The following is a 13,725-nucleotide window of genomic DNA, read 5'->3' on the forward strand; positions in this document are numbered from 1 at the left end:
TACAGGGGGGGGGGGGGTGACCCCCCTATTACAACAGGTCGGGAGGGTCAATACATCTATATATCGTTCTTGCCTGTAATCGTAACCCCCCTGATTGTCATTGTATAATTCGCACTCTGGTTAAAGGTAACGGCGAGGTTGTATGTCACGTGTACAGTAGGCTATATGGTTGAAGGGAAAGCGGTGTAGAGAATTACCCTCCCGGCATTCCACGGTTTGACTTAATACTAATAACACCGCGTTTATATATAGGGTCGCTTCCAGATGTGTCTGCTCCTCTTTCACTCCCCCAAATGGAACCTCTCACCTGGGCTGTGCTACCAAGGCAGCTCCCCAGCATGAGCTTCACAGCACGAGGGAGTGCTTCAGCCAAGAGAGTATATTGTAGCAGTAGAAAAACAGCCCTGCTGATCAGTATGTAGTTTGTGATTTGTTGGGCTTCATGCTCACTCCTTTGTGACGTTATATTCAAGCAATCTATTAGATGTTTTTTCTTTCTCATTTTCCGCACCTCGACTGGTTGTTGAGATGTGGTTACTTTGCGATGGCTAGTAATTAGTACAGCCAGTTCCTGGACTCTGACCACTCTGAGTGATATAGGAACTGGAACTGTAGAGCTGAGCACTGCTGATCCCTGATCCTCTGCTGTGCACTACTTGTACGTCGCTTTGGATAAAAGTATATGCTGATGAAATGAATATTACATGTAAATGTAAAAAAAAAAATGCAGGTCATGTCTATGTTGTGTCATACTCGATTCATCTTTAAACTACACACTTTTGTGGAGTGATAAATAGTAACTAATTCAAGTGGTTGATGCACTCTAAATTCTATATGAAAATACAAAGCATAAATAATTCTTAGAGTCTTATGTAAATACGGCTTTGTGATATCATGATTCCTATATGAAAATACATATTGGTAACATATATATTGATATAAAAAGAAAGAAATATAAAGAAGTGAATGAATTTGTTTTGATGACAGAAACAAGACATTGTTTGCAGATACAGTTTTTAATGTATCACAACAATGAGCAACAAACATACTTAATGAACTATTTCCAGAAGTTGTTCAAATACCATCTACAATAAACGCCATTTCAACTATGACAACAGGTCTGTGACAAAATAAAAAAAGGTTTCAAAACCATGTAATTACCGTGGTATGGTACAGTTGAGACCTTAAACATTACAGTAACAAAAACTAATGCGACTACTCTCTATATATAAAACATCAATAACATTTTTGGTTTAGTTTATTTAAAGTTTCAGCCATAGGGGCCTCTTCTTATTAAAACCCAGGGTGCATTTCCGATGTAACCCAGATGTTGAGAGTACATATTGTGTAGGATATGATTGCGCCGTGAAAATCCCTTTGACATCCAGAAGAACAATTCCAATTTCAACCTTTTGAAGGCTGTCCTCAAAGCATGACACAATCCATCCGTTTTAAAAAGGTTTTTTTTTCTTTCTTTTTTTGGCTGCTGTGCAGTTGCAATATTTATGTACAGTTATATTATTGGACCATCCATTTGTTGGTTTGTTAGCTTTTACCAGTCCTTAGTGTGGGAAGCATTCTGTCTGATGCTAACATCTTAGCGAATGATGTTAGCTGACAGTTCAGTCTTGCAATGCTGTGCCACATAGTGGGGGGGAAGGCAGAAAGCCAGGTTGTAGGAGCCTTTGGAATCAGGACTGTTTGCTTGTGTTTGTACAACGGCAGAACTGCACCTTAGCAGGCCAGGATGTCTCTTGTGAAACACAATCGAAAAGTGTCTTCAGGATTAAAGTAAATGTTAAAATACTAAAAATCCAAATAAGAACATTTAAAAAGTTCACACGTAAAAGAGAATTAAAAACTGACATTTTTGCGGTAAAATGAAAAGAAAACACCTGTACAATAATAAAATGGCAGAGGAAATGTTACTTGATTTCATCATTTAAAACAAAAACTAAGCATGATTTGATTTAACCTGTCAAACAGTTGCATTACATGCTACTTGCTCATCTCAGAATAGGAAATACCAAAAGCAATACATTTTTGCATTTCTTCATATTAATAAATTTGTACCATGCACAGCCAACTACGAATATATACAACAGCTTAGCCTTCTTTGTTCACAAGCCTTCTTCTTTCATACAAATAGCCTTCTGTTACTTTGGAATGAATCACATTTGCTTACCTTACCAAACTAGAAAGTGATCCTTAAAAATTGAACACCCTTTGACAGCTTTCACATTCTTTTAAGTTCCACAGCAAAATAACAACAGAAAAAAGTGATAAAAATCAGTAAAAGTGAAGCAAAGCAATTCATGGGTTCAGTAATCTGTCTGGTAGAAAGTTGAGAATTTATGGCGAGCAAAAATAACATGACATAGTAGCAGCAAAACGTTATTGTAAGGTAATACTTTGTAATGTTTGAATGACTACGATACGAGTATAAAGCAAAATGTTTTCTTCTCGTGACAGATTGACAGATTTGCCGGGAGAGATGGAGGACAAAATCCTATGCACTAAATGGCAGTGTATAGGTGTAACACTGTAGTCAGTCTACAAGCACAAGGAAAGTGTTTCTTTATACAAAACAAATGCTGTAGTCCCCCTTTTTAAAGCAGCATATTTGCTAGCAAAGAGCAAATATTCATACCTTTTTTTTCTTTTTTACTTACAAAACATTTTGACCAACTTGTACCTTAATAGTTTCAAGTATACAGTACTACTTTCATGGATGCACCAATTGATAAATAGGTCTCTGGATCATTAGGCATCAATCCTCTAACAATTGTGAACAATATGCTGCTGCAATAAACACAAACAATAATTAAAACAAACAGACAAAAAAAAAAATCTATTAAATTAACAAATGGCCTACACAAATAATAATATAAAAAAAATAAAACAAAAACTGAAATAAGTGCACTATAGTCCAGACACAAGCAGGTACCGTATCAGTACAGCAATTCACAAATGAAAAATGTCTTATTATTCACATACTCCTCCAGAGTCTATCAAAACTAGAGTTATTACCTCTCCAGAAAAGGGCGTGAGCAGAGGTCAAAAGTAAGAAGGTAAGAGTTGGCACAGATCAGTATATTCTACAAGAAAAAGGGAGTCGGAAATAGACACAGCTTGCTGTAGTACAAACTGGCAAACACAGGGGCATCACACACGTTACTGATCACCATCCTAAAGTCCCTCAGTGGCGAAAACATACTGTCTTTGTAGGGCAAGAACTAAAAGGATATGCACATCGTTCATTGTAACAGTAATATTGTCTCTTGGTACTCTACACACATCAAGAAAATGCGTCCGATAAAGCTTGACATGTTTTGGTTAGAAGCAGAGTGTACCCAGTCTTGTTGTTGCTTTAACAAATGAGAAATGTTATGTTCTGACCTGAGAATTTAAAGCTACTGAATTACACCTATCTAAACTAAGAGAGATTCTCTTTGAGGGGTGGGGACCATCATCCCATACAGTACATGCTAGCATTTGGAAAGCAATCCAGCTGAGGTGCAATTTGCTATCGTGAGAGTTTTTGGCTTGAAACAAGCTCCCCCAAAGAGAGCCTGTGAGATCTTTTCCTACTCCGTGTTTTTGTATACAATATAAGCTCAGTCAAGCATCTGCAACAGTTCTGTCCATAACAAAAATCAATCAATATCTTGCCAGCATATCAATATGGGAAAAACAATCCTGAGTCAATCATTTGGTACTGTAATTTTTTTGGGTTAAGAGAAACTTTGGAACTGCAGTTAAAAGTCTTATTTTTTTTTTCTTTAAGCAAGGGATCCTTTTTTTCCCCACTCCTACACACTAAACATATCCATTCTGATACTACTGAAGCTAGCGTCTAGGCCAGAGGCCGGCTTAGCCTTGGCTTCCAACGAGTTATCTAAATCATCCAGCTTCTGGCTAAGCTCATTGTCAGACTCATCTGAACAACTCTCGGCGGGTAGTGAGGTCGGAACCCCTGAGGTGCTGCAGGAAGTTGAGGTAACCGTTGAAGGTGAGGAGAGGGGGGGGGGGGAAGAAGCAGGGGAAGAAGAAGAAGCAGCTTTTCGGGCTGTTGCCTGGAACAGGACGTTTGGCCAGGACTTCATGGACAAGCGAGAGAGATGAGGAAAGGTGTTATTAGACGAAGCTGCAGACTGCGAGGTAGATGTGGTGTTAGGAGGGGAGCAGACAGAGTGAGGTAATAATCTAGTATGCTCTTTGGCATTTCTCATTGCTTGTTTGATTGTTTTCTCTTTGTGCAAGCTGGACTGAAGGTGTTGGCCGAGCGCTTCGTTTCCGTTAACAACCACATTGCAGGCGACGCAGGTGAACTTGCTCACCGCCTTCCGAAGCACTGTCTCTTGCGGGTCGGTAAAAGGATGTCCGAAGTAACAGTAGGACTTCTGATGGCGCACCACAGAATCTTCGTCAGCAAAAATCATCTGGCACTTCCTGCATATAAACTCATGCTTGACGGACGGTACGATAGATGCGTCTGGAAAGTCTGTAGTACTTTTGGTATCCGTTTTCGGTTCTTCTCTTGTGCTTTCCGTTGAAGAGCCTTTGTTGTAGTCATCCTTCGCTTGCACAGCTTGTTTTGGTTTGAAAGAGTTGGCGTTGCTCTGTGCGCTCTGGGATGACTTCACAGGAGTTGGTTTCTGCTTCTGTGGCTTCTGCATCGAATCCTGGAGGGACTGCTGGTACTGCTGGTACTGCTGCAGGAGAGCGGTGGGGGAGAGACCAGCCATGGCTGCTTGAGGGACTGCAGCCGGGCCAAAGGGAAACAGGTTCTCCATCCCGCACAGTGGGGGGAAATATCCCCCGGCCTGAACCCCTCTGGGCAGCTGGGGTGAAAAACAGTTGGAGAACCCTGGTAGGAAGTAAGGCAGGAACTGGCTTCCCAGGAAGGAGCTTGGGTCGCTTGCGGCGAGGGCGTTCTGAAGAGCTTGCAGCTGAGCCGCGTCCAACGAACCCTCACTGGCGGGTTTCCCTGCTGGAGACGGTTTATCCCTCTTCCTGGCCGCGCTGGGGGTCCCCGGCCGAGCGCCGTTCTCTGCTTCTCTTTCCTTGGTCTTGGTCTGTGGAGGCTTCTCCCCTGCTTTCTTGCTGCTGCTGCTGCTATTCCTGCTGTCTCTCTCTGGGTCTTTGCGGTGCTGCTCAGTATGATTAACTGCTGTCAAAGGTGTGGAGGGAACAGGAGGAGGAGGAGGAGGAGGAGGTGGAGGTGGAGGAGTCTGCAGAAGAGTCTTGGTTGGGGTAGTGCTGAGAGACATGGCAGGAGAAGGGGTGGCTGGTGTAGGAAACCCAAGCATGCCAGCACCAGGCGACGCTAAAGCTGAAATACAGTAGTATATAAATCAAGCTGTAATATCCACCCTCAAATCACTACTGAAAATAAATCTGTTTGTATGACAAGATGGAGGTGCTGTAATTATGATTGACTCTTTTTTTTTTTTGTCTTGTTATTTTTTTTGTTATGGATCGAAGCTGTCACATGCGCTTTATGAAATATCAATGTGATTATATAAATATAGCAAACCCACCACAAAGGGACAAACACAGACCATGATTAAACCAATTACATGAAAGCATTTGCTTTGAGAGGTTCTGTTTTGATGTGCAGACCATGCATGCACTACCACCTATAACACAATTCCTAACGCCCATTACCTATCCCCAACAACAGAGTGATATGGAATGAAGAGAGGAAACAAGAGTCTGTCTGCATATAAAGCAGGTGTTCAACAACAAGCTAAGCATTCAGTCTTTTTTTCCTTCTCCCCTCGGTGTGTCATACTAACTCACCAGGTGTGTTGGGTGGGAAAACAGGAAGTGAAGATGGCCCGTTGACCCCAGGAAGTAGGACTGGTGGCAGGCCAGAGATCCCTGGGTAGCCTGATGGCAGGCTGAGGCCATGAAGTGCATTGTTGCTGTCCGGTGTGTTCTGCAGCTGGGCTAGCGGGCTATGCCCGTCCCCTGCCTTCCTCATCCTGTCAAACTCCTGCTGGGCCATCAGCTGGCGCACGGTGGTGGGAGCTAGGTAGTCCTTCTCTCTATCCACCTGGTTGCCCAGTGTCTCTTGCACTTTGGCGATGTGCTGTTTGGAGAAGACGTGGTCTCGGATTGACATCCGGGCGGTGTACTTCACACAACACAGAGTGCACTCGGGTCTCGGTCCATCGGGCGAGCCTTGGCTTATCATGAACGGCTTCCCGATGTTTATCTTGAATTTCTTTTCTTTCGCACGGGCGTTTTGGAACCACACCTGCACCACTCGCTTGGGGAGTCCTATCTCGCTGCCGAGCATCTCGCACTCCTGCATGGTGGGCGTGCGGTAGTCACTGAAGCAGGCCTTAAGGACCTTGAGCTGGAGGTTACTCATCTGGGTCCTGAAGCGCTTGTGGCCTGGCCGGTCCCCGCTGCAGCTGCCCTTCCCGGATTTGAAAGGGTTTCCGAAAGGACTGGGGGAACTGGGGTCAGCCAGGCTCGAACACTCGCTCTGATCGTTGATTTCGTCCATTTCGTCGTCTCTGTAGCTGTAGTAGGAGTCACAGTCTTTGCCAGAGAAGCTGAGGGAGGGGCTCACCATGCTGAAGAGGCACCTGTCGTCCCCCCCATCTGAGTTGGGGGCCTGGTTGTTCTTGTCCCCCAGCTTGTCCCCTCCGTTGGACGTGAGGCTCTCAACCTCGTTGTTGTTTCCCTCGTCTCCGGTCGTAGCGTCGCTTATGGCCGTGTTGATTGAGGACGTCTCGTCAAAGTCCATCTTGATGTCGTAAGATGACGCCTCTGCAGAATTTATGTTAAGCCCTTCAGTTTCATCACAGTTTTCTGCTTTCAAGGATGAAGGGCTCAAGAAGTTTTTTAACGGTGACTCAGATGGTTTGACCGGGGTTGATGATGCTGCTGGTAGCTCATAGTCACTTGGCTCAGTCTTAGTGGACAACTGAGCATACTCAAAAAAATTATACTTCTGCGGGCTTTCGCCTCTTTCGTTGTCTTGGTTCATCATTGGGCTAGGGGGCAAACTGAAGCCTGCCTGCTTAGCCTCATGCCAGTGTCTGGAGCGTATGTGGCTATCTAGAGCTGATTTCGCCTTAAAGAGCGCTCTACAAAAAGGGCATTTCTTGTGGGACTGTGACGGTCCCAGAGCTCTGAACTGTCCTTTTCTCTCTCTGGCACGAGTGTTCTGAAACCACACCTGCACCACTCTTTTCTTCAGGCCAACCTCACGTGCGATATGATCGAGCATCTTTCGCGTAGGGTTGGAATCCAGTAGGTATTTGTCGTACAGGATCTCCAGTTGCTCAGGCGTGATGGTGGTCCTGAGGCGCTTGTCTCTGTGTTGCTCTTCGGCGCTGATGCTGCAATCTTTGTCATTTGAGCTTTCCTCTTTGTCGTCTAGTTTCCTCTTCATGGAGCTGGAGGCAGAGCCCAGGCCTGAAACACTCTGAGAGGGCATTTGGGAGAGTCCAGCTGACAGCAGCTGACTGGTCATCAGGGGGTTGTTAGGGTCAAAAATCATATAGGGCATATCGAGAGGCCTCTCCAGGAATTGGGAGTGGAGGAACTGGTTTTGGGCAGCCAGGAAATGCATGTGCTGATGCTCCTGCCAGAGTTCCACTGTGGGGAATGCGATCTTACACTGGTCACACTGGTACTGAAGCATCTGATGTGGAAGGCTGTTGGTCAGGGATGAAAGGGCTAGGGAGAGGGGGCTGGAGGGCACTGCAGCAGACTGGGGCTGGGAGTGAGGCCTGGACGTCTGTGGGTGAGGGGCCTTCTGAGGGGGTGGTTGAGGGGTGGACGCCTTGGATGGTCTCGGCTCGGACTGGGGTTTTATCACTGGGGCCGGGGCAGTCTCTGTCGGTTTGGACTTGGTTTCAGAGAGTGGTTCTGGTTTAGGGGAGCTCTTTCCGAGGTTAGGTCGAGGAGAGGGCATCAGAGGAGAGCTGGAGCCTGAGCTAGTTGAGGCTCCGTGGGGTAGCGGCTTGTGTGGCTCCATGTGCTTGCTTGGACCCAGGTCGCCAGCGTCTATGTACTCCTCAGAATGGTTGTCCTCATTCCCTTCCTCATCCTCGTCCTTGTAGCACAGCTTCTTCTGGTGGGTGATGAGGTCGAAGATGCGTGGGAACACAACGTTACACTTTTTACACTGGTACTGCATGTTGGTCGTTCTGATGTAGCGTTCGTTGGTGAGTTCCTTCTTCTCGTCTTTCGTGTCAGCCTGGTTCTCGTAGCTCTTCCTGGCTTTTTGGCGGGCGTTTTGGAACCACACTACGATCACACGCGTGGGAAGGTTTAGCACCGTGGAGAGCTGTTCGATCTCGTCATCCTTCGGGTAGGCGTTCGTGTCAAAGAAGTCTTGCAGGACTCTCAGTTGATAGTCGGTGAACCTGGTCCTGGATGATCTCTTGTTTAAAGTTGCGTCAGTTCGGTAGTACTCCAGTGTGTTATACTGGGACTCAATTCGGATGTCTTCCAGTGTTGTGATGGGCGGGATGTTGAAGTTATAGGGGGAGTCTTTGCTTCGCTGCCTCTCTTTGAAGAGGGTGTTGCGGAACCAGTGCTTGATGACTTTCTGAGGAAGGCCAGACTTGTCGGCCATCTCCTGTATCTGTTCCTCGTTGGGGGAGTTGTTGATGTCGAAGTGGGCTCTGAGGATCTTCAGCTGATCATCGGTGATGCGAGTGCGTGGCCTCTTGAACTGGGACTGGCGGAGGAAGTTGGGGTCGAGACCCAGCTGTTGTTGGCAGAGCTGTGTGAGGTCTGAGGACAGGGAGTCCATAGATGGCAGTTGAAGGGCCAGCTGATGGGATAACCCTGGGTGCTGGACAGACTGCATCATCAGGGGGGAGAAGAGGGGCATGTCCATGGGGACAGGGAGCTGCACTTGTTGAGGTACAGCCTGCTGCTGGGGAGGTGGAGGAGGGGGTGTTGGTTGAGGCTGGGGAACCTGGTGTGGGGTTTGGGTTGGGGAAGGAGATGGGGCCTGGGTCTTTGCCATGGAGGTGGGGGGAGGCTGAGCTGTGACTGGGGCTGGGGGGGCAGGGGGAGGCGGCGGAGGGGGAGGAGTCTCGGGTGAGGAGGGGTTGATGGGGTAAAGTTTGTCGTAAGCTTCTCTGTACTGCTGAGCGAACTTCTCCAGCTCACCGTAGGGGAAGTACTGTCCGTGCACGTGCTCCTGGTGACTCTTCAGAATGAGCATGTTGGAGAACAGCTTTCCACACACGCCACACTCCAGCTTATCGTTATTCACCTCCAATACCAGTTCTCCCTCTTTGTTTTTCTTCTGGCTTTTCTGCCTGTTCTCGTTATACTGGATGACCAGCTCGAACCCGAAGTTCTCTAGGAGCGCTTTGGCTGCGTTGCCTCTAGCGCCGGAAACAATACGTGGAGGAGGAATCGACGGCTCGGAAAACTTTGGCTTCTTGGCGTCTTTGTTGTCTTTTCCTCCCTCACTGCTCCCATCAGCTCCATTCTCCATCTTGGCCTTGTTCTCCTGTTTCTCCAGGTGCTCCTCTGCCTCTCTGGACATCTGAATCTCAGAGACTGACACACTGCTGGGCTCCATTTTGGTTTTGTGTGTTTGGGACTGCTGGTTTTTCTGTTGCTGGAGCTGCGATTGGGAGGCCTGCTGTTGTTGCTGCTGCTGATGCTGATGCTGCTGCTGCTGTTGGTGCTGCTGTTGAGCCTGCGCCTGCTGCAGCTGATGCTGCTGCTGCATCTGCTGTTTCAGATCCTCCAGGAAGGAGCCGGTGAGGCCGGGCATCCCGAACGCGGCCGCCGAGTGCAAGGCCAGCTCGGGGCTGAGGTTGAACTCTGCCCCGGGGATATAGAAGGGGAAGAGGAACTGGGGCTGTTGGAACTGCATCAGGGCCTCCTGGGTCATGGGGAAGTGGGGGAAGAAAGCCGGGTTGAGGAACTGGGGCTGGAAGAAAGCAGCCTGCTGCTGGAGTTCGTGCTGAAGCTGCATCTGCAGCTGAGCTGCGGACTGGGCCGCCTGAAGGCTGGACTGGGCGTGGTCAGTAGTTGTGGTTTGTTTTAAGCTGCTGCTGCTGCTGTTGGCTTCTTTGGCTTCTACAGTGTTTTCTTTGTTAGCCGACGGCGTTGCGCTTCTTGCTGTGTCCGAGTTGTTGCTGTTCCCTTGTGCAGACGGGGCTGGGCTCTTTGCGGGGGTCACACCACTGATCCCACTGTTTCCAGCACTGCTGCTGCTGCTTGTCTCTGTTTTGGCTGTTCTTGCTTTGGTTTGGTGGAGCACGGACCTCATGTGAATCTCCAAAGTTGAGCTTTGGCTGTATGCGACGTTACAAACATTGCATTTGAATGGTTTGTTGTCGATGTTGTTGCTGGTTTCCTGTGGCACAGGGCTCGATGCCTCTTGGAGAACCTTTTTCAGCTTGTGCAGGTGGGAGACTGAGTTGTAGTGAACTAGGAGGATGTTCTTCTGAGTAAATGATTCCTTGCACACTGTACACTTGTAAGGACGGGATGGATCCAGGAACTTCTCCATGGTGAAGTTCGGTCCTTTCCTGAAGGGCAGGGTCCGTTTGGGTTCTGCTCCCATATCGTCCAGCAAAGAGCTGCTGTCACTTCCAGTCGGGCTGGCCTTTTCCTCCTGGTCCAGCTCCTCATCTTTGTCCATGTCCTGATCGAAGGCGTGTGCTTCCTCGAAGGCCCTGGCTTCGCTCTCGGAGATGTCCCCGTTGATCGGTAGGCTACCAACCAGCTGCTGGACCTCTGCTTCACTGAGCTCAGGATGTCCGGTCTCCAGGTGCTTCCGGAGGGCGACAAAGGTCCTGAAACTCCTCTGGCAGAGGCTACACATGGTGGCAGCTCGGATGGCGTGGTACTGGGAATGTATCTGAAGTTTCTGCATGGTCTTAAAGGCCAGGCTGCAGTGGTTGCAGCGGTACTTGTAGACGTGACGGTCGGAGACCGAGAGCTGCTGCTGCTTCTGGAGTTCGCTCAGTTGGTCCTGAAGGGACTCGGGGGACTTGCGGTCCTGTCCGACCCCACTCGTCCTCTTCCAGTCTGGAGTTTCAGAAGCCTCCTTTGGGGGTTTGAGGTCATCTCCCAGGAGGTCCATTTCACTCCTCTCTTGAGCAACACTGTTTGTCTCCTCCTTGGAGCCGTTACCTGAGGAAACATACAACATTTTAAGAAAACGTATAGAAGGAAAAGCATTGAATGTTCTCCACACAGCAATTTCGTCAAAGAATAACTTTTCCTAAAAATGACATCTTTAGGAAATGGGTTGAAGTGCTCCGCCTACCTTGGGACTTTCCAGACCCATCGGACAGGCCAGAGGAAGAATCCATCAAAGAGAGGACTTTGTCTTGTCCAGCTGAGGGAGGCATCATGTTTCCAGGCATCAAAGTGTCTGGTCCGGCAACCTATTAAAACCATACAAAAGTACAAAGACAGTCTACATGAGAACCTTAAAACATATTTATAAAAGTTTTATATCTAATTTTGGGATGATGATGCAACTGATTTCTTACAGATATAAAAAGCAGACGCTAGATTAACATCGGAGCGCTGAGAAGTGAATCTCTAAAATCAAAAACATGTTGTGGAAGTGGACTATTCAACCCACTTGTTGCCAATAAAAAGACCTCATTTTGTGAAGCGGAATTAGCTTTTTCTCAGAGGACGACAACTGTCAAGTTTATGACGGTAGTCTCCAGGGATCGGTATAACTGCATGGGAAATCTTTTCTGGCATTGCTCCGTGTCAGCCTTGAGCTAGACAGGGCCATAAGGAGGACTGGTCATTTGACAAAGTGACTCGTATTTCTAATTTCCACATTCAGTTCTCAACCAGAACAAACACTTTAAGGACCCCGGTGAGAACGGACTTAAGGGAGCGAGTTGTGTCATGGCCGCGACTCGACACACCAAAAGAACAAAGCCTCCCGCTCAGACTTCCTGTTTTTACTTTATGACACAAACTCCCATTTTCTGTCTTACCGTCATGATGAGCTTCTCCACGCAGTCTGGAGCCACGCTGTGCAGGTGAGTGAGGTGCAGCTGCAGGTGAATCTTGTTGCTGAGGACATCCTGACAGAGAGGGCAGCAGATCACAGGCTGCATGGAATGCTGGGACATGATGTGCAGCTGCATGCGGTTGGCGTCCTTGCTGCTGTAGGTGCAGTAGGGGCACTGCTGCACCTGGAGGAGAGGAGGGATGGGGGGAGGGGGCGGTTCAGGTAAGTCACAGCCTGTATAGGCACCAGACATACATTTCACATTTGAAAGAAAAGCTGCACTTATTCAGACATTTTTTATTAAAATACTTGAATGCGCCTCGTGCCATTAGGGATAAAATATTACGACGACATCTCTATAATCGGACGGAATCTTCCAAGCTAAACATATTGGACAGCTAGAGTCCCCCCCCCCCTCCCACCCTTAACTTTACACACAAAATGTAGATCAGCCCTGCTTCATGTAATTCACTTAAGACCCCAACTCATGCAATTTTATTACAGGAAACATGATTGGCCGGATTTTCTAATCAGGAGATTACAGATGACAAAGGTGTGCACCCTCTCCGTCTCTGGCTAGCCCTCATTACAAGGAGTACTCCCAACATGGCCGCTCCCCTCCACCTGGCTTCATATAATCCATTTCTGAAATGACTCATCCCTGCGTCCACTCAAGGGCCTGCACCAGACAAGCTAATACTTCATAATCTAATTTAAAAACACATATAATTTAAGGAGATGCAAACGGCCTAGGAAGCTCTATCACGGTTGCAGGTATTCCACTTCACAGCACAAAGGAGCAGCCGATGCTGATGTCAGTAAAGGCAAGGCGCTCTGATGAACCCTTTGCGGTTTCTTGGTGGTGGGAGGAAGCTAAATGTGCTTATCTTAGCATTTTGGGCTGTTCCTAATAAGCCTCGCCCCCCCCCCCCCCCCCCCTTAGCTTTGCTTAATGGATGACGGTTATGATTAGCATGGTCAGTGTTGTGGTGGAGTGTGAAAGAAAGCATTAGCAGTGAACCATAGCATTAGCGTTAGTGGTTAGCCTAGTTTACCTGTTCGTTGGCTGAAGTTTTTCCTTCAGCAGACTTGGGTCGTTTGGGAGGGCTGTCGTTTTGCTTCTCCTGTAGCAGGGAACGTTTACCAGCAGCAGTCAGTCCTGAAGTCTCTTTTCCCATGTTGTTCACCCCTTGAAAACAAAAGATCATTTGATTAAATTCATATATGAGACCATTTCTATTGTGAGTGTTTACAGTAGCGGAATTGTGAATGAGGACGATCATGATGTTTTTGTTTGATCCAATCACATACAAGCAAATGTGAAAGTTAATCTCAGAGGGTAATCTCACACAAAGACCACAAGTGAGATCATACAGCATCACAGTCCTCATCCTAATTCGCACACATTAACTAATTTCTGCCCTGAAGACATGAGGAAAGTGTGGTAGAAGAAGAAAAAAAGAGAGGGGGAAACAGCTCGGCTCATTATCACAGCAAGACATACATAAAATGTTATGGTAATATTATACACTTCATTAGGGCCATATACATTTCCCCACGCTTCTAAACTATCTCTCTGCCGGAGCAGGATACTAAATATCCTTCGCCTGGTCACGGCTGGAGGTAGGGAGGCATTTTAGACCGTTACAGCAAAGCTCAATACAGAGATTAGCCTCTGGATGTATTTAGTAAACGCTGCAGCCTCTGATAAATCTTTCATTAGCCTCATCCTACGA

General features: G+C 47.3%; 1 protein-coding gene across 1 annotated transcript; it reads right to left on the reverse strand.

Annotated features, from left to right (window-relative positions):
- Positions 1-1,000: 1,000 nt before the first annotated feature.
- Positions 1,001-13,212, reverse strand: zfhx4 (zinc finger homeobox 4). The gene is made up of 5 exons (XM_047017014.1): positions 13,045-13,212; positions 11,973-12,173; positions 11,276-11,396; positions 5,806-11,139; positions 1,001-5,335 (listed from the first exon to the last, which is right to left on the reverse strand). Exons 1-5 carry the CDS (start codon positions 13,195-13,197, stop codon positions 3,813-3,815), a joined length of 7,332 nt encoding a protein of 2,443 aa, XP_046872970.1. The 5' UTR covers positions 13,198-13,212; the 3' UTR covers positions 1,001-3,812.
- Positions 13,213-13,725: the final 513 nt, after the last annotated feature.

This window comes from Hypomesus transpacificus, unplaced genomic scaffold (genome assembly GCF_021917145.1).
Source record: "Hypomesus transpacificus isolate Combined female unplaced genomic scaffold, fHypTra1 scaffold_456, whole genome shotgun sequence".
Classification (NCBI taxonomy): Eukaryota; Metazoa; Chordata; class Actinopteri; order Osmeriformes; family Osmeridae; genus Hypomesus; species Hypomesus transpacificus.